The 21,937-nt window shown below is 36.8% G+C and overlaps 1 protein-coding gene across 4 annotated transcripts in view; it reads left to right on the top strand.

The window, feature by feature from the left end:
• Positions 1–21,937, top strand: part of LOC106869628 (nucleoporin NUP35) — a 25,921-nt gene extending 3,984 nt beyond the window's left edge. For 2 of the 4 annotated variants that reach the window (XM_014915442.3, XM_052966186.2), the window contains exons 3-12: positions 5,651–5,772; positions 7,802–7,917; positions 10,387–10,489; positions 12,524–12,605; positions 13,474–13,594; positions 14,040–14,093; positions 15,150–15,219; positions 16,684–16,812; positions 17,857–18,066; positions 19,901–21,937. In XM_014915442.3, coding sequence (XP_014770928.1) covers positions 5,677–5,772; positions 7,802–7,917; positions 10,387–10,489; positions 12,524–12,605; positions 13,474–13,594; positions 14,040–14,093; positions 15,150–15,219; positions 16,684–16,812; positions 17,857–18,066; positions 19,901–19,978 — 1,059 coding nt within the window. In that variant the 5' untranslated portion in view covers positions 5,651–5,676 and the 3' untranslated portion in view covers positions 19,979–21,937. Of the gene's footprint in view, positions 1–2,267; positions 2,330–2,828; positions 2,889–5,650; positions 5,773–7,801; positions 7,918–10,386; positions 10,490–12,523; positions 12,606–13,473; positions 13,595–14,039; positions 14,094–15,149; positions 15,220–16,683; positions 16,813–17,856; positions 18,067–19,900 lie in introns of those variants that run through there. The other 2 variants (XM_089349461.1, XM_014915441.2) reach the window with 2 other exon arrangements.

Raw genomic sequence — 21,937 nt, 5'->3', positions numbered from 1 at the left:
CCAGGTCATATAGAAAGTACTGGAGAAAGTTCACATGCACAGGACCTACCAAGGGCAGACTACCGCTCGACTCTATCTATCTATCTATCTATATATATATATATATATATATATATATATATATATATATATCTATCTGTGTGTGTGTGTATACTTTTATTAAAGCTGCAAAGCTATCACTAAACTGTTTCACGTTCCCGTTCGTCGGACAGTTGTGATGAAAACTTGCAGCTTTAATAAAAATATATTACTCTACCTTTGGTATTCGAGTACTATTTTTTCCACTCTGTTTTGCACTTATATGCTGACCCGTGTGTTTCTCTATGTGTATGGAGGGAGGGAGGTGTATGCTGCCTAAGAATCCATAAGTCAGGGAAAAAATGCACCCGTATATCTATCAGTAGAGTGGGTATATTAATCGAGGTGTTACAGTAATATATTGGGTTGTCCGGAAAGTTCGTGCCGATTTTTAAAGGAAAGAAAAAGGTCAATAAATACTTGCCATTACATTTTTAATCAACCAAATATGAACCATTTTGTTGCACAATGCGTCTCCATCTTTCCTTTAACTTGAAAATATCCTCTTCCCAGAATTGAGGTGGTTTCATGTCAAATAAGTCGAAAGGTAAGCTTCTATAAATCGGCACGAACTTTCCGGACAACCCAATATATCCATTATGGTCTACCAATCGGTTTGGCGCTAGGACAGTGGTTCCCAACCTGTGGCCCGCAAAGGCAGTACTGGGGATTCATCAGCATGTTAAGCTGACGGACTTTTCAATATGCTGGGGTCCACAGGAAAATTAATTTAAACAAAAGGGGTCCTTGGTAGTGAAAAGGCTGGGAACAGCTGCACTAGGGATTCAACTAATTGGTAAGGTCGGCTGTGATGGACGTATAATACTGTACACTTTGATTAATACACACACACACACACATGCAACTAATGTATGTGTGTGTCTTTACGGGAATGGCTGGGTAGTTAAGCACTTGCTTCCGCTTCACCCTCACTACACGCAGAGCTGGACTTCGGCGTGTACAAGCTGACGGTCGTGGAAATTTCCTTGTCTTTATTACGCCCTCCTTGGCACCCCCTATCATATGGCACCACGGGCACGAAATTTTTTTCCCACGATAGTTCCGGACCCCAGTAATGAACTCATTTGCATACAACCAATTAGAGCTCACCTTGACCTTGTTGTTAAGTTAACAAACACACTCTCCCAAGTAAACTCAAAATGAAGAATGGTGTTGCAAGTCGACCGATCACCAAGTTATGCCTGATTTTAGGAGACAAGTAATTAGATAGATTTGCTTCTATATACCTATTATCGGATTTTGTTAGGGACCCATATGGTAAAGCTGTGGATGAGGAAAATGTGGGTAGAAGGTGATGTGCTAGCAATCCTCTCCCCTTACTGCTTTACAAAATAGGACAGATTATAGAGCATGTCCTATAAGGTATGTGGATTTCGAGGGATGTAGAAAACGGCTCAAAATCAATCGTACTTCCGATGTAAAACCTGTAATGATGTGTGCATATGGTTGTAACTATACATTTAAACACATTATAGTACAAGCAACTCGTTCAATGGACACTTTTGGAGCATCCCTATCTGCCTAACCAAATTTAAGCTAATTTAGACTTAACTCTTTTGTTCTTTTAGATTTTGAAGCTCCTCTAGAGTGAATGAATCCCCATCTCTTGTATAATTTCAGCTTTCGACTTTGAGCCCTACAGGTTCTGATTTGTATTTGAAAGACTTTTTCCAAGGGAGACTAATCTTTCTGAACTACTTGTCGGGGTTATTTCCCTCGGTTAAATTGTCTTTTAATTCGATACCCATTAATTCCATTCTAAGCAGAAATTTTCCACAGGTAGGTTGTATAGGTACTAAGTGAGATCTAGGTTACAGGGTATTTACATGCAAATATTGCCACCAGACCCGGCTGTATGAAACTCAAAATAACTGTAGTTGCTTCTGGAACAATGAAACAAAAATAACTTGAGGTATCGGGTCTAAGCTACAATACTTTTTTACACAAATAGTTACGTAAGCAAAGTTTACTCTTCAAATTACGTTGCCTGCTAATGAATTAGAAGCAGTTCTATTTTTAAATCAGATTCCGCCTCCTAAAACGAAACATCTTGTCTGGACTACAGCGCTCCGCTGATAAATTGCTTATTTGCAGTTATTGCAATCACGTGGTTTCGGCCCCCCCCCCCCCAGCGCGGCATCTAGGGCACGTGTTTTCTACTATATTGCTAACAGACTAGTACCTTATGGTTGAAGTTGGTAGGCAGAAACCGTGTGGAAGTCTGTTGTATGTATGTATATTTGTCCTCTACTGCTTGAGAACCGGTTTATGTTTGTTTACGTCCCCGTAACTTAGCGATTCGACAAGAAACCGATAAAGTAGATACTAGAGATTAAAAAAAAAAAGATCAGTACTGAGTTGATTTGTTTGACTAAACCCTTCAAGGCGGTGCCTCAGAATGGCTACCGTCCAATAACCGAAACCAGTAAAGCGTAAAATTACAAGCTTTAAATATTTGTCCCTCGCTACATCCAAATCGGTATCCTTTTCCTTTCCGAAACTGATAATGAGTTACTAAATAACATATTTTAATATATGCCTAACTGTAAAAATAAAATAGGAAACAATTGAAGTCCTAAATGTACAAATAGAAATATTAATTCAAAATAAATAGAGTTCTTAATTCAATCGCAAAGTTCATGTATTTAACGACATTTCAGCATTTAAAAAGCCGCTCTTCCAAAACGAGGCTTATTTATTACTTCCGGTTCATGACCTCTTCTTCCTGTGGTTTCTTTCATTCAAATCTTAACGTCGCTGCCGTTTGTAATCGTAACGGATACTACGAGGTATGTTCGATTTTATTCAGTATCCTCGCTTGTTATAGCCCTTAATTCAAACTGATCTTCCATTTACAGTCCTAAAATTAAAAAAAAAAAAGTCCCTTAAATACGGTCATGCATTTGTCTATTTCATTGTTGGTGAGTTCCCTAGAAAATGGGATTCACTTAACTTCATTTATTGGTTTTTCAAGGCAAATTCTTTAATGTAACACACACACACATGTAATAGAGCTGTATTAAAAGGCTAGTTCTTGTATTTAGTGCCATAAAATCGAGGATATTCATTTTATTAGTTTAAATATTCGCCTTGATAGGCGTGTTTTCGAAATAGTTATCTTTCACTATCTCGTGGAGAAAGGATTGCGTAGTTGTTCCCTTTTCTGGAAGCATTTTTTGTCCAAAAAAAAAAAAAAAAATTCAACTTTTTACACCCTTATCCAATTCCGAGACCCTCTCCGACCGACTTCCGGAATAGCTATCACTGCCACTTGGGAAAGAGAAAGCAATGTGGGTGGTTGTTTTCTTCTTTTAAAGAATTTTTTATCCCCAAAATTTAACATTTACCCCAAAAATTTTAACATTTTGCCCCTGACTTCATGCTCTGTTACAGTCGTAGTGTAATAAAAAAGAAAGAAAAAAACCCCAAATATTTGAATATGCGAACTGTTAAGAATTTCTAACTTAACTACGTGTTATATAATATCTTGTTATCCGTTAGTAAATGAAATTAGGAAGTCGACGAAACCTGAATTAATGATTTAACCAAACATGATTGTCTTTTAAGTAAAATAAATGGAGTTTTTGGGTGGGGATCGATTTATTTTGAGAAAAAGACTATAATAAAACTTATCTAAAATTTACTTCTTGAAATTATATACATCTTTAAATCTGTAAATTGATAATTTATTGATGATAATAATAAGCGGAGATTGAGTACGCGTTCAAATGAAAATTTTCCCATAAAAGAAATTACCGATAATTTTTAAATTTCATTTTACGTTTCATCAGCTATGGTATTGTCGATGTATAACGATGATGCGAAACGTTTTGAAAATTCATTCGTTATTGTACTTAAACCATAAGCCTAAAGTGTGGCGTCAAAAAGTTAAGGCCTATTTCGCCAGGGAGACTGGAACAAGATACAGTTTTGATAAGTTACCCAGAAGAGTTGAAATGATGGCGTTTTTTTTTGGAAGCACAACATTATGAACGAAGCAATGTGGATCCACATTGAAATTAAAGCTTAACTCGATTGGATGAGATCGTACAAGTTATATAATTACACTTGTTAAACAATTAATACGAGTCGATATGAATTAACCAAGTGAATTTCTAGAATGCTTACTGTCTGTCAACCAAAATAAGTAAATGGCAATTTACTACCTGTATCAGCGTTGTGCCGTCACATTTCTCTCTAAGCACCAGCCACTACCACCAAAGGGTATCAAATTCCTAAAGGAAGCTTGAAAGGGACTCGTTTGCATTCAGCCTCAGACTGACAGATGCAAGTGGACTTGTAGGGCAGACTTAGAGGAGATAATGGTAACATCACTCCAACCAGACCTGTTTCTACTCTCCAGGGATGCAAAAAACAATCAATGTGGTCGAATTCACAGTCCCCTGGGAGGACAGACTCAATATTTTCCACCAGGTAAAGAAATCAAAATATCAGGACTTAGTAGATGTGGCTCTCGTCAAGGGTTGGTGAGTGACCTTATTCTCATTGACATCCACTGCCACAACTTTCCACCTGGATCAGTGCACTATTTCTTTGTAGAAGATGGGTCTGAAACTCGGATAACTAAAGAAAATCAGCACAGCAGCTGAAACTAGCTAAAGATGGCTTTGGTTGATAAAGCAACAAGTGGAGCCCTTTCATAGGTGAAGACTAGTTCAGTCCTCACTGCCCCTTTCAGGTGAAATGTACTGGCTAAGGGGCGAAGCACTCATGGCCCTGAGATACCTGCTGATGAGATGGAAGGGTTCCCAGCCTTGCAATGGATTTAGAAGAGCTTGTGAAACCTGAGTAGCTCCTGCAGTCTCAGCATAGGACAAAGCATCTCTGATGTTTATTTCATCTATATATGTAAAATAAATGATGGTTGCTTGATTAATTCTTCCAATCATACTTTGTGTAGAGAGGTAACAGAAAAAGAAAAGATAACATAACAGGTACAGAGTGAGTGCCCATACTCGTCTTGGAGACGGGCAGTAAGTAATGGCACATAATACAGAGGATGAGGAAGAGAGAGTAAATGACAGTTATGAGAAGAGTTATACAAAACCTCTTTTAAAGTGTTCATATGTAAATTAAAATTTTCCATCATAATTTTATACAGGGTGTCCACAAAGTCTGGGTACATGAAGTAAATAAATTCATAACATAAACAATTAAATATAAGAAAAAATAATTTTTTAAAGTATGTGTTAATCCCCGTGTACCCAGATTTTGTGGACACCCTGTAGCATGATCTTGCTCTTACAAACATCAACTACGTGATGAAATGAAATTCTTGATTATTTCTTAATTGAAACATATAGGTAGTGTAATTCGTCACAAATATGATAATGAAAGGATTAAAGTTAGGTATTTTTCTTTAACAAATTTATTTAAATTCTGGGAAAACATTTGTGAATAATTTCAAGATATCCATTAAAATTTGGGGTTTGTGACTGCAGAAGCTTATTAAAAGCTCTGGTTCATTTTTATTTTTCTTAGCAACAAAACTGTCAAAGTCTTTAATAATGGAATTCTTTTTTTTTTGTAGCTACCAACACATTCTGACTTTAGAGAATGACATCCAGTGCTGCTTCTCCAAATATTCATACTCCTCCTAACCAATATCTACCTGGTTACCTCTTGGGAGACATTACACCACATGGCAGAACGGTAAGATTTTTTTATTATTTTTTTAGCCATGAACAAATGCCAATCTTATAATAGGATCCATGTATGGCTTTATATAAATGGTTAATTCTTTTTTCAGAATCCTATCTTAGTACCACCTTCTCACTTACTTGATATATTTTTTATCTTTTACTTGCTTGTCAGACTGCAGCTATGCTGGGGCTCCACCTCGAAGAATTTTAGTCGAATGCATCAACCGCCAGTACTTACTTTATTTTAAGCCTGATATTTATTCTATTGGTCTTTTTGGCTGAACTGCTAAGTTACAGCAAAGCAAACACACCAGTATCAGTTGTCAAGTAGTGGTGGGAGACAAAGACTCACGAGGCTTTACTTGGCCCAAGGCTGTAGCCACGGTGTGGGACTGAACCCAGACCCATGTAGTTGAGAAGCAAGCTTCTTACTACACAGCTATGCCTGCACCTATATGTATATATATTTTTTACTTATTTATTATCAGTACAGCAGTTATCTCTGGACATGGCTATAGAATGTTGAACTGCTAACTGAAGCATTTAGGATTTCTTTCCTCTGCTGCCATTATTTGGGTTCCCCTTGGTCTGAACTCTTGTTGGCTCAGTTACACACACACGTATATATATATATATATATATATATATATATACATACTAGCTGGTGTACCCAGTAATTCCCAGAGGGTAAAGATGTTCTATTGAAACACCTTATTACTCTGATATAAGAAAGCAATTTCGTTATAACTGCTGCAAAAGGTGTATTTTCCATCACGAAAAAGTACAAAATCTGTCAGCTGGAGGAGGGAGAGATTGTCGGAGGCTGGTAAGAGAGGTTGGCGAGAGGCAAAGACATTATTCTGCTTAGCGAAGGCATCTGGGAAATGTATAATTGCTGTCATTCACAGAAAAACTATTGTTTTACCGTGAAAAAAGTGCTGCTGAAGTGTTAAGTGAAATTTGGCAATCAAGGATCAAATCCACGTTATGCCTGCATGAAACCACTACAAATACATTGTGGAATAAAAATTTTATCTCCTGTCATGGAAAAAGTGTAACTATAAAAATGCAGAATTATTGGGGTAATGGGCATTCAAAAAAGTATGTATGTATTGAAATGTATGAATGAAGTCTTTAGGGTTTAAGATTCAAATTAAGGAAGTGTAATAATAATGTTTAGCAGTTCAAAACTGAGTAGTGAAATGCAGAATTAGGTCAGCTGATCGTGAGAATCAAATATTGATTGCTTCGCTAAAAACTGCAGGTGGTATGGGTTATTACCCTTGGGTTGTTTAAATAAAATATTCGTAATATGTAGTAGATAGAAGGATCCATTGGAGGGGCCCTATTATCGATTTTTTTCAACGATCCTAGTATGTCACAAGGTTTCCAGACTTGAGTTCTACTCGTGTGTCAAAGTATAAAAGTGATATTGTCTGAAAAATTAGAGAAATAGGACACACCAAAAATCTATATTCAAAGTAATCAAACATAAACAATGAAATGGGTTATTTCCCTGGAGTGTTTAAAAAAAAATATCGTGCAGATGCTATGGGTTATTTCCTTTGGGTGTTTAAAAAAAATTAGTTATATGTGGTAGATATAAAGGTCCCTTCCAGGCGCCATATTATCGATTTTTTTTCAACAATCTAAGTATGTGACAAGGTTACCAGACATGAGTTATACTCATGTGTCAAGTTTCATCAAAATCAATAAAACAATGGACATTAAAATGATGATGGTTAAGAACCAGAAAACGTGAGACTGTTCCAGCTGTCAAAGTTAGGCCATAGGTTTCCCCAATTGTCTCAGTCAACCGAGGATAGATCCTGGGCCTGATTATATTTTATATCTAAGGGCTGGTGCAAAGTTGGACCTCCTATAGGCCAATTTTTGTCCCTAGCACTCTTTGTATGCCATCAAATGCAGTATTTCTTTTTTCCTGTGAATTTGAGGGGTTTTGCTGGTGTAAGAAAACATTGTACTTTATTATTGTTATAAACTTGACTGTAACATTTATTAATTTTTTTATCCTTTAGCAAACTCCACTCCGTTGGCCTTCAGGTCATGCTCAGACCACACCCATCTCTGCCAGACGTCAACAAGGAACCAAAATATCCCCGGCATCCAGCATGGTAACAACTCCACCATCAAGGTGAGTGTTTCAGTTCTTTGAAATTTTTTACTTATTGGATTATGACATGAATTTGCTAGAAAGCTTGAAGATAAAGTAGTTTAGAAGGCAACTAGACTTAACCCTTTTGGTACCAACCTGTCTGAGAGTCTACCCTTCATTGTATATTATAAACGTCTTGTTTTAGAGTGCAAGGTGATCTAAATTAACCCTTTGGCATTTAAACCAGCCTTATCTGGCCCAAGTATTCAGTGCTAGTATTGTATGCGGTCTACCACGTTGTCAAACAGTATAGCCAGGATTATCTACCTTAAACGTTCAGTTAATGAAGGAAACCAATTTTTCTATTATACGGACATTAACAGCAAATTAAACTGCAAGTTGTGCCTGAGTGAGATTTTAGAACTAATATTTTTCTTTGTCATGGACACAAAACTCCGCTTGCGAAGACCTGTTGGGGCAAGCGAAAGCAAAATCATGATGGCACTTGTGCCCGTAGCATCTGTAAGGACTTTCAAGTGAGATCGTTGCCAGTGCCGCTGGACTGGCTCTTGTGTGGGTGGCACGTAAAATACACCATTTTGAGCGTGGCCTTTGCCAGTACTGCCTGACTGGCGTTCGTGCCGATGGCACGTAAAAGTACTCACTACACTCTCTGAGTGGTTGGCGTTAGAAAGGGCATCTAGCTGTAGAAACTCTGCCAAATTAGATTGGAGCCTGGTACAGCCATCTGGTTCACCAGTCCTCAGTCAAATCGTCCAACCAATGCTAGCATGGAAAGCGGACGTTAAACGATGATGATGATGATGATACTCCTGATCACAGCAGTAACTCTAACAGGAAAATCTAAAAATACAATAACTGACTGGTGCAATGTGTGCTGCGAGGTGTGTGGAGCCATAGTTTATCATGAACGATGAGGGAAGATGGTTGGAATAAACAATAACCCCATTCAGATCGACGAAGCAAGATTTGCTGGTCAACGAAAATACAATTGAGGAAGAATGCTGAATGGCGACAACACTCCTCTCTTTGAAGACGGTGATGCAGGACAAGGAAACAACAGGAACCATGGACGTAGAATTGACGGGCCGTGGGTTTCTGATCCCAATTATTGAAAGCAAATGTGAAAAAGATGAGTGGCCCACTTGTAATAATTTAAATGCCATAGGTTATCACCATCTGACAGTGAACCATCAACGATATTATGTGGATCCAGTGACCGGAGCACACGCTCATGCCACTGTTAGATGCTAAAACTATGATTCTGAAATATCTGAAGTTTTTTTAATCTCTCAAATATCTGAGAGATAAGGTAGATAACCTTGTTTGACACCATGGTAGACTGCATACTATACTCACACCAAATATTCTTGTTTTATCCTCAAACTGGCCAGATCTGGCTTCTCACACTTACCCTGCAGTATTATTTTAGAAATAAACACATATCGTTGAAATTTCAAAGCTACAAGACGATGAATGTCCAATTCAAATTGATGTGAATAGACGAGCATGACACGTGACAGAGTAATCTGAATGCTAAAGGGTTAAACTGGTAAAGATGACAGGGTTGTGTACCTCTTGAACATTTGCAAATGGGTGGTTTCAGGGAACATGTATGCAGGGAGGAATTCTTGAGAGCCAACAGTCGAGGAAGGAAGGTCTAGATATAGGGGTTACAGTGGAACCTGGGGTTGGAGGGGTATGGGTTACAGTGTCCCCTGAGGGAGGAGCTGAATGAGGTAGCACAACCTAGGCAGAGATGGCAGGTGACCATCCGTGTCTGGAGGGCAATTGACCGTGTAATGGTGGTGGTCATGGTTGAGAGGACTGAGAGAGGAGACAGAATGCCTATTGGACTGAAGGTGGAGTGTGGTGATGATTGACTTAATACCATTCAATCTGGGTTGCCTGTGTGTGTACTCGGTCTAAGAATTTCACTCTTAAATAGATATGAAGTGAAATTAGATCCAACCGTATGGCCTTGGGTTCAATCCCACTATACAGCACTTTGGGCAAGTGTTTTCTACTATAGCCTTGCTTTGACCAAAGCCTTATGAGTGGATTTGGTAGGTGGAAACTAAACGAAGCCCATTTTATATGTGTGTATTTGTCTCCCCCTATAGTTTGATGACCAGTGATGGTTTGTTTACATCCTTGTAACTTAGCAGTTCAGTTAAAAGAGACAGAATAAGTACTGGGGTTGATTTGTTCAACTAAACCCATCAAGGAGTGTCCCAGCATGGGTGCAATCCAATGACAGACCCCCACCTAAAATTGCTGACCTTGTGCTAAAATTTGAAACTGTTGATTAAGCTGGTGTTTGGAACATAAATTAACATGAAATTTTGATGGAAGATTTTGAGATCACTCCCAACAGTTTGGAACCGGGGAACCAGGGTCAGTTTTGGATGAATTTGTATCGAAAAAGTTAATCACCTGTCTGTTATTGTTTCTACCATTGCTGAAAGTAAAGTTAATGTTTTTCAGAAGCGAGATTCTTCGCAGCAAAGATCGCAGTGCTGCACCACCTGTGCAGAGTTTATTCGAATCTCCAATGTCTTCGTCAATGGTAGAGACTTCTTTCCACCAAGTAAGTTGATTAAGCTTGATTCTCGTTAAACAAAATAGAATGACAGCAACTACATTTGTTTTATTTTGTTTACTGTATTTGATGACATAAAAAACAAATATGCATATTAGATATACCCCACTTTTAGCAGCATGTATTCAGGGGGAAAATGGTTGTAGTGCATTACATTAAAGCAGTGACCCCCAGCCAGTCGTCTGAAGACCCCTAGTGGTCTGCAAAGGTAGTACTGGGGGTCTATGAACTAAATTCAAAATTTCATATATACATATATATGAGAGGTTTTGGTATCTGGAAGACCCAAATGGCAGGTAAGGCTATGTAAGTGCTATGGAAGGAACGCTGTTAGACTCCTTGTTCGATAATAGTATGAGTGAGGATTCTAATGCAAGTCGTGTGTGAACGTGTATATGTTAAATAAAATGTGACAACAAAGCCAAGCCAGTGTAAAATTTCTAGGACGTTTATAAAGAGAAAGGTAGTCTTACAGCTGTTTCAGGGATATAAAAGTTATATATAGAGACGATATGAGAGATTTAAATAGAAGGAAATAATTGAGCTCAATATAGGAAGTTATTTTGGAAAAAGAGGAATATAGGAAGTATAAAGGGAAATATGAGAATAAAAATAAATGTATTTTATATATTTTTATTTTTATCTTCATACTTTGTTCTTATATCTCTCCCTCTCCAAAATAACTTCTTATATTGAACTCAACTATTTCCTTCTAGTTAACTCTCTCATATCCTCTCTGATGATGGGATATCTTTTATTTCCCTGAAACAGCTGTAAGACTACCTTTCTCTTTATAAAATGTCCTAGAAATTTCACACTGCCTTGGCTTTGTTGCCTCATTTTATTTAACATTCACATACACACATATATATATATACATACATACATAATATATGTATTTAAGGATAAGTATGTTAAAAGGAGTCTGTGGGAAAACTCATTTAAATAAAAGTGTTGGGAACCGGTGCATTAAAGCATGTAATATAGTCTAATTTTGCCTCTTCCTATGGCTTTCCTTTCTGCAGCTTCATTGCACTTGGATTGCCTTGCACTTCTTTACTTAGTGTTCAACCTTCACACTTCATCTACATTCAAACCCTCTACTATGCTATGTATTGCACTTCATATACACGTCATACAATTTGTCCCTCACTTGTTGAAAGAATCCCATTTTTGCCACCAGAGCTCCATCAATCCCTTCCGCCTCATTTTTACTCTGGCTTCTCTTCCTTAACAGATGTTTCCACTACAGATAATGTCACTGAGAGAAATCGGGTTTCAGGACAACTTTAATTGGGTTTATTTCCCTGAAATAATGAAGCAATACTGAAATATGTTTATGGCCCTTCAAAGTTTTTTGCTTCTGAAAGTCTGTTCCAAGTACTTAGAAGAGTATTTCACTCACTTTCAAAACTAATTTTCACACAAATTGCTTTCGCTATCACAGGTGTATTTAAATACACTGCTTTTCTTTCATTTAATTTAAAAGTTAATGAAATATTTAATACAATACCTTTGCCATTATTAAACTGGTATTTTGGAACATGGAAGGTTTTAATTTAAATCACTTCAAAATAGGAAGTTTGTATCATAGAACCAGGAGCAGTCTTGGACAGGTTGATATCACAGCAGTTAAATAGGTGAACTATTTCTGCTTGCCAATTCATTACTTAATGGTATTTTGTCTTGTACAGCCAATTTTAACCATATTTTTATGAGGAAAGTATTTAACTCTTTTTGTTAGTCTATTTCTGTTGAAATAGACTAACTTTGTTTCAAGAAGAATTTAGTAACATGCTATTGTCATTATTGAGCTGATGTTTAAATTATAAATTAATATGAAATTTTGATTAAAGGTTTTAATTTAAATCACTTTAAAATAGGAAGTTTGTATCTTAGGATCAGAGGCAGTCTTGGGCAGGTTGCTCTCAAAAGACTCAAATGGCTAATTTCTAATCTCAATTATTATTTCTCCTACTGACATTACTTTCACAATTTCACATTCTCTGTTTATTTTTGTAGACTCCTTACTCATCCTTCACTCAACAACACACATCTCCAGCTGTATCGCGGCCTATCTCTGAACCTGAAATGATGCAAATTGGTGAGAGCAAATTTAATTTTTCACAATTCACCCATGGAAGGATTGGTTGGTCTGGGTTATAACTGAAAAAAAAAACACTTCCTTGAATTGTCATGCAATGGGACTGAACTTGAAACCATTTGGTTGCTGAACAAACTTTTCACCCACACAGCCAGTGTGTGTGTGTAGTCAATACTAATGCCTAATATAAAGTGGTGAGCTGGCAAAATCCTTGGCACGCTGGACAGAATGCTTTGATGAAATAAATACCATTGTATACCGGGGACAATGTAATTGGCTTGACCCCTCCCCCAAAATGTCAGGCCTTGTGCTTATAGTAGAAAGGATGCTCAGCCTTTTAAAGGTTCCAGTGTATCACATCACATTATTAAATCTTATTCAGTTTATGAAGGCAATGAATAGATTCTCAGCGAATAATAAAACCAAACAGTTGTTAATAGAAATTAAATCAGCTGAGCCTGGTTTTGTGTGAAGGCTGCATGGAACTGCATAACCCAAAAATATGATCATTATAAACAGCGCTGGCTTAACTGCTAAGCATTATAAGCATGTGCTTAAAGCATCAAGGGAAGAGAGGACACCACAGAAAGTGGTTTGTGGCACAAAAGAAACCACTTTAAAGTTGCTAGAATAATATTCAGGATGCCTTTATCTCTATTAAGTATAGAAGCAGATGTGTTACGCAAAAGTAATTTTGAGGATCTGATCAAAGACTTTGCAATTAAAAAAGAATAGAAAACTTTTCAAATTTTGAATTAGATTTATATGTGGGGGCAGCAAAATCTTTTAAGTGCTTGGGGCCTTTATGGGTCTTAATCAGGTCCTGATTATAAGACATAAAATGATTGTTTTGCTTTTATATTTCCAGGTGGATCATCACCATTATCGAATACAAGCCCACTAAATGTCTCTAATATTAATCAAAGTTTCCAGCAAGTCTCCAAAATACACACATCTCCAACACAAATGGATCCTTTTTATACTCAAGGGTATGTATATAATTTCTACATACATGTTGAGGGGGTCTTGTCCTGCAGATACCTAGTGACTTCACTAATGCTGGTGCCATGGATAAAAGCACCAAGTACACTCTGTGAAGTAGCTGGTATGAAAAAAGACATCCAACATAGAAACCATGCCAAAAAAACAAACATTGGGGTTCAGTGCAGGCCTCTGGCGCATCGGTTCCTGTCAAACTGTCCAACCCATGCTAGCATGGAAAGAGGGCTGTAGTAGAAGAAACTTGTCCAGAGCCATGTTGTTGAGAAGCAGGCTTCTTACCACACAGCTACATCTGAAGTTTCTATTGAAAAGACTTTGGATTTGTGTCTTGGATAAAATTCTTAATTCTTTTGCTAATAAAGTCAAAAATTGTAACTTTTCGATTCTTAACTAATAAAATTCTTCTTTTTTTTTTTTTTTTTTTTTTTGCAGAGAATCTTTATTGGTTACTGACCAACTTGATGAAACTTGGGTTACTATTTTCGGGTAAGTTTCTCTTTTGATATCTTGCCTTTGTCTTGGAATAGTTTTTGTCTACATTTTTGCACATTACTTATTGATGAAGAAACCAACAAGGGAGCTTCTACATCAGGGATTTTAAATCTTTTTTTTGTTTTTTGTCCCACACCCAACTTCAATTTTAACCCCTAAAAAACATGCACCTCCACCATGAACAAAAGTACACACACACACACACACAAATTATGCAGTAGATGTACAAACGGGATAAACTTACCTATTTCTCCATTGATTGAAAAAATGTCAGACACCCTTAATTGATTTTCAAACTTTGTGTTCTCGTCAGGTGTTGACATCACTTTACCAGTTCCACAGAAACAACCAGCCAATCTGTTTATATGCACACACACACACACACACACACATATATGCTTGTTTAGAGCAAATGCCACTCAATGCACTCGTAAAAGCTCCTGTTTCTTGTCAGTTGCCATCTGTTATTCCTATCTTCCAGAGTAATCCCATGAAACAGTTATACATGCAGAATTCCTTACAACTTGGGATAAATATAGTAATAACAAAAATGACTTCTGGGTGGAAACTTTTGTACTTTATTAATGTGTTGCAACATATGTTTCTGCATACCACATATTCATTTGTGAGGATATTCTCACACCCAAAGGATATTATTAGACATTATTTACAATATCTATAAATCTTGAGCATACCCATGGAATAGAGGCATGCTCAAGATTCATAGATATTATAAATATTTAATAATATCCTATGGATGTAAGAATATCCTCACAAATGGATATGTAGTATACAGAAACCTATTGCAATAAAATACAAAAATGTCCTTCCACGAGTCATTTTCACTATTACTATATATGTATCATCATCATTTAATGTCTACTTTCCATGCTAACATAGGTGGGACGTGTGTACGTATATATAAAATAAATGATAATGGGTTATGGGTTCATTCTGAAATGGATTCAGCTGTGAAGAACAGACTCACATTTAAAAATGATTTCAGTTTGGTTATTTAGAATTAATTTAGAATTTTCATTTTCTCCGCAGTTTCAATTCAGCTGCTGCATCTTATATCCTTGACCAGTTCTCACAATATGGAAACATTTTACAACATGTGGTATGTACTCCATCCTTTCTTTCTCTGTCAGTTCGTGTGTGAGGGGGATATTTTGGAAATAAAAATAACCCTGGGATAATTTCAATATAGAGGGGCAAGCATGGCTGTTTTAAAATGTTTACAACTTCACAGCTATTTCAGTTTTTAGTTTTGTCCTACAGTGTGGCTCTTTTTGCTAAGTGTCTTCTGTTATAACTCTGGACTAACCAAAGTCTTGTGAGTGGATTTGATAAAAGAAACCCATCATATATATATAAAATATAATGTGGGTGTATGTTTGTCTCATTGTGTTGATGCCACACATGCTATGATAGTTATGAGCAAATGTTGCTATCGAACTTTCCATGGAAGGCCTGTCCAGCCATGGAGAAATATTACCTTGCTAGTAACAGAAAGGGCATCTGGCTATAGAAAATCTGCCTTAGTGAATTCTGTCTGATCTGTGCAGGAATGGGAAAATGGATGTTAAACAAATAATAGTGTTTTGACATTGTTTAAAAACTTAATATAAAACAATGTCACAACTTAAGCCATGATGTTGTTTGTGCTCAATGCACTCGTAAAAGCTCCTGTCAGGTCATTCAGAAGTTTATTACATGAAAGACCAGGGAGATAAATACATGGTAATCACCATTTAATGTCCACTTTTCCTTGTCTGCATGGGCGAGATGGAATTTAACGAGGCAGGTTAGCAATAGGAAGGGCATCCAGCTGTACAAGATATTGCCTCAACAAAGTGGACATTAAATGACCATACTTACTTGCTCAGCGATGATGGGATTCCAGATGAGATAAATGTGTATGGCAAGCCTCTCCTCATATCCCATTGTCACTCTTTGTTTTGTCTCTGCTGGCAGGGGAAGACGATACCTGACAGGTGGCAACACTCCAATACTGTCACAGTCTACAAGCACAAGGGAGACCATGCAGAGGAATTTCTCATCTGGATAACACCATAAAGATCCTCTCTTGTATTCCTCTCAGTTTTGTTGTCAACTTGGTTATGCCTTAAGTCCCTGTGTGGATTTTGACCAGAAAGAAGTATTTCTCACCTGATATTTATGGCCCATCTTGAAAAATGTCTTGAACTGCTGAGAGACATATGTTACACCTTCATCAATTTAACGAAGACATTTGACACAGTCAACCATCCTATGTTGTGGTGCTTGCTTCAGAAGTTTGTCTGTCCACCACCATTTCTCTCAAAATAACTATGTTGATGAGGATGATAACTGTACAGAATATGTGTCGGGTAATTAAAGATTGGTGTTGATTATTTTATGTTTTGATAATGAATTTGGTCAGAAAGTTCTTCTAACAATTTCAGCATAGAGAATCTGTAATGTTATTGAAGTGGAGAAAAGATATGTTCTTTAGCAGCTGCTATTTTAGTTAGTATCTTCCCCCATTACCGTTTATTTCTAAATTTATATCTTTATTTTTTTTTTTTTTTTTTTTTTGCAGATATCTTCAGATGGCAATTGGATGCATATACAATATCAATCCAAATTACAAGCTAAAAAGGCTCTCAGCAAGAATGGCAAAATATTTGGTGATAGTATTATGTTGGGAGTTACACCTTGTATTGATAAGGTAACCCCCCTTCTCTTACTTAGCTATCTTCGTTTTAAAACCAGGGTGTTACTTGTCACATGATGGGTCAATTAGGAAGTATGCTTTTACCACCATAGATTATATCAAGAAATATGGCAAACATACAATGATTATAATTTAACTTTGTTTTTGTATTTGGTTTGTAAGATTCTCGATTTAAATTTGTAGCCCTAGAGGTGAGAGGTCTTTCATTAACAAACCAACCAATCAAGCAGCACATTAAACAAATGATTGATTAGTTAGTTTGTTAGATTAACTAACAATAAAGAAGTGATATGGAACCAGTGCATGTGTTACTATTGGTGAAATGACCTTCTCAAGACACAAGATATGATTTCATTATTATCTGATTTTGTGATGTTTATACAAAATAATGATGAAATGAATACTAATTTAGAAAGGAAAACATTACCTTAAGATAAAATTAAATAAAAATTTCTCATTTGTATAACTGTCATTTACTCTGATTCACCCTTCTCCTCCTCCTCCTCTGTGAGTCTTTCTTTCTTGTGTGTTGTGTCCTTCACTCTGCCTACCAGGGCTGTGGAGTCGAAACGAAAAACTTCGATTCTGACCCCGACTCCCCTTTATGTAATTAAGTGATTGTGGTCTACATATCTCATAAAGCATAAGCATACGTTTGTACTTTGAGTAGGCCTATACGCTATAACTGGTTTATATTAAGGAATAAAGATATTGTGAGTCGGAATCACGAGTCGGTATAATTTCACCAACTCCGACTGCAGCTACCCTTTAATTGTTTCCGACTCCATGACTTCAACTCCGATGCCACAGCCCTGCTGCCTGCTACCAGGCTTATGTATGAGATGAAGACAGGAGAATAGGAATCTCATTTGAATGATTCATTGGTTAGGCAGAAGAAAAGATCTCAAGTTGTTAAAACAGAACCAAAAAAATTTCAGATTTGCAAAATCATCTCTCTTGAAGCAGAATGGCAATTCTTTTAATGTAGTTGGTTTTGCAGTAATTATTTTCTAATTATTTATTTTATTTTGTTCACAGAATCTTATGGAATCTAACAAAGAAAATATACATATCCATAGCATTCTATCAGCACCATCCAATGTCTACCATTCCACACCAATGTCTTCCAAGATCCAAAGCCATTCTCTATTACCCAATGTAACTGGAACCCCTAACTCTCTCTCAACAGGTGTAAGACCAATTAATACACCAAAGTCTTTGCAAAAAAGACCATTGAATGAAAGCGAGGTAACTTTCTTCTCCATTCTAAATTTGTTTTATTTCAAGCAGAGATTCTCGGCCTTTTTTATATTCAGTTGGAACCTCATAAACCATTCAATGCTTAAAAAATCCTGTAATATTTTCAGAACTAAATATTTATTAGGAATTGTATAAAAAGATTAAAATGTTTTGTGTATTGCAGAAATAGAAGCAAATTATTGCACATAAATGTCAACAAAAAAAATCTTATATTGACCTCAAACGGGTCGTATGGGTCCTGATAGAGAACCGCTGGTTCAAGGTAATACTTCACTTCACTGGATTTACTTTCCAACCATGTAGTTTTGAGTTCAGTCCCATGACTTGGCACTTTGAGCAAATGTCTTCTTTAGTCTAAAGCAGTGTTTCTCAACTATTTTACCCTTGCGTAACACTTAAAATATATTATGTCTCAAGGAACCTCTGCACAAAAACAAAAATTATATACCATATCTTTCTCATATTTTTCCATTGTAGTTCATGTAGTAAATATTATACGTGTGTGTGTGTGTGTATATATATATATAATCATCATCATCATCGTTTAACGTCCGCTTTCCATGCTAGCATGGTTTGGATATATATATATTATATCATCATCACTTAACATCTGTTTTCCATGCTGACATGGGTTGGGCTGTTTGACTGAGGTCTGGAGAGCCAGCGGCTGTGCCAGGCCCCAATCTGATCTGGCAGTGTTTCTACAGCTGGATGCCCTTCCTAATGCCATCCACTCTGAGGATGTAGTGGGTGCTTTTTACATGCCATTGGCACAGGAGCCAGTCAGGCAGACCTGGCACCCATCACATTTGATTAGTGTTTTTTATGTGCCACCGGCACGGGAGCCAGTCAGGGGGTTCTGACATTGATCACATTCAGATAGTGCTTTTTACGTGCCACTGACACAGGAGCCAGTTGGGGCACTCGCATCTGCCACATTTGGATGGTGCTTTTTACATGCCACTGGGGCCAGACAAGTGGTCCTGGCATCAACCAAGTTTGGATGTTGTTTTTTACATGCCACCACCATGGGAGCCAATCAGGGGACATTGGCATTGGCCACATTCGGATGATGCATTTTATGTTCCACTAGCACGGGAGCCAGTCAGTGGGCACTGGCCACAGCTACAATTTTGGTTTTACTTGACTCAACAGGTCTTCTCAAGCATATCATATTGCCTGATGCATCAGGGTTACTCTTAAATGGGCCGGACATGCAACACTGGCATCAGCCATGGCTGCGATCTCACTTTAGTTGCTGGGTCTTCTCAATCACAGCATATCTCCAAAGGTCTCAGTTTCCTGTCATTGCCTCCATGAGGCCCAGTGTTCGAAGGTCATGCTTCATCACCTCATCCCAAGTCTTCCTGGGTCTACCTCTTCCATAGATTCCTTCCACAGTTAGGGAGTGGCACTTCCTCATGCAGCTGTCCTCATCCATATGTAACACATGACCAAACCAGTGCAGTCGTTTCTCTTGCACACCACATTTGACATTTCTTATGTTGAAGTTTTCTCTCCTGGGTGCTTACACTCTGCCGTGTATGCACACTGACATTACACATCCAGTGGATCATACTAGCTTCATTTCTTTCAAGCCTACACATGGCCCATGTTTCACTGCCATGTTCGCACACGTTTCATACAGTCTACTTTTCACCCTGAGCGAGAGGCCCTTCATTGCCAGCAGAGGTAGGAATTTCCTGTACTTTGCCCAGGCTATTCTTATGGAAAAGTGGGGTTAAAGATGATTGATTTAATTTTTTTTTTTTTAATTTGTTTGCTGAAATCTCCATGATTTTTTTTTTTCCTTTCTGTTTAGGTGTTCCAGACAGCACGGACTCCACAGAAAAGCAATGATTTTTTCTCTAAAGCCATGGAATATGTTTTTGGCTGGTAGATTATATCAATATTTTAAGTCCGTATATCATTTTAGGATTAAAGAAGAAAAACTCCACAGAAAAGCAATGATTTTTCCTCTAAAGCCATGGAATATGTTTTTGGCTGGTAGATTATATCAATATTTTAAGTCCGTATATCATTTTAGGATTAAAGAAGAAAAATTCAAAAATGTTTAAACTAGGGGATTTAATGTTTATATATTTTTTGCATACAATTAATCCATCTTCAAAAGTTTCTACTTTATTTTTGTATAGAAATGTTTTTATTCTACCAAATCACCTTTCTACAATGCTGTCATTAATAATTAAATAACAAATTAAAAGCAACTCTGGTAATGTAACCATTATCAGTCACCTGTGGAATGGCATCCAGGTAAAGCTCCCCAACATTAAAGATCACCTGAATGTCACATCTCACTTGGTCTGTGATATTCAAGTGTTCTTTAACCCTCAGCATTGTTTAGGGAGCTTTCCCCAGACGCTATTCCACAGAAAATTTGGTGTCTAAACAAAGCACATACACTATGTATGTGTGACTGATAATACTATTGTTAATAACTTAGATATTAGATACTGCTCTGATGAGCCATTCATCAACACCTAGTTTCCTTAGCGACCACCCAATGTGGTACCCTGCCCAATTGACAGTACCATCCACACGTAATCTGGTGGTGACTAAGGAAACTAGAGATTAACAAATGGCTTTTGAGAGATAAAAAGAAAGGCAGAGAGCTGATGTTTAACAATTTCTACAAGTTAGATTCAATCGGTTTAGATAAAAAAATTTTTTTTTAATGCTGCATTTTGGATTTGGATTAGTTGTTGCTTTGGCATATCAATTTAATTACTCAATTATTAATCTTTATTACGAGAGATTTTAGCTTCTGTTTAATTTACATATATTTTAAGATCTGACGCTAACATTTTATACTTTGGTTGAAGTTTACTTTTCACTGAATTCCCCCCCCCCCCCCCCCCCCCGCTTAATATTTCCCCAATGCCTATTGTGATTGTAAAGATATTTTATTTACCAGTGTAAATTTTGTAAATATATACATATGTATATAACTCTGTCGAACTTTTAAATGAGTAAACAGGAGAAATTAATAATTATGAATGATACTATACAGCAAATAATTTATAATTTTTGTATATAAACACACATTTAAAGGAATATAGGCTCCTAAACCCAAAGTGAATGAGAGAGAGAGAAAGCAATGTATCCAGTAAGCAGACGATCATTTCATATATAAGGAACTAAACACAGAAGGTACTCAAGCCTGGAGTTGCGTGTTCCCTCTCATTCACTTATAAATTGTACATTTATTTGCTATACAGTTTCCCCCATAATTATTTAAAGACTACAAATTGAAAGGATCATCCTTGACCCTGTTGATACCAATTTGCTTGAAACTGCTCTTGATCCTCTGGTACAATATTCCCGTTTTAAAGGGATCTAGACTAAAACCCTCCATCAGAATTTCGTGTTAATTTGTATTCCAGTCCCCTGATTAATAATGACAGTTATTTTATTAAACCTTTAGCATTCAAACTAAAAATAATCACATTGAAATCTCAAATTTATGGGATAATGCAAGATTAATTCAAAGGAATGTGAATAAATAAGCTTTAATTATGACAGTAATCTGAATAAGTACTAAAGAGATGAATTTATTATTTTCAAATTTAATTGAAAAAGAGGCAGAGTATTTTAACAGAAATTTCGTAACAAAAGGGTTAAACTTCGTTTTAATCCTAAAATTTCCTGCATGGCATAAATATGTGATATATATGAAATATGGTTGTGTGTGTGCACACATGGGAAAGGATTTAACTGTGATGATGTAAGATGGAGTCTGGGTCTTAAAATTGTCAATGCCACATGGAAGTTTTATACATCTGTAATTTGTATCCTGTAAAAGATTGAGTTTGAATCACAATTAAAATTTTACAGCTTT

This window comes from Octopus bimaculoides, chromosome 3 (assembly GCF_046866305.1).
Source record: "Octopus bimaculoides isolate indiv1 chromosome 3, ASM4686630v1, whole genome shotgun sequence".
In the NCBI taxonomy this organism is placed as follows: Eukaryota; Metazoa; Mollusca; class Cephalopoda; order Octopoda; family Octopodidae; genus Octopus; species Octopus bimaculoides.
The sequence above is the reverse complement of the archived record's forward strand: the minus strand, read 5'-3'. Positions and strand labels throughout refer to the sequence as shown.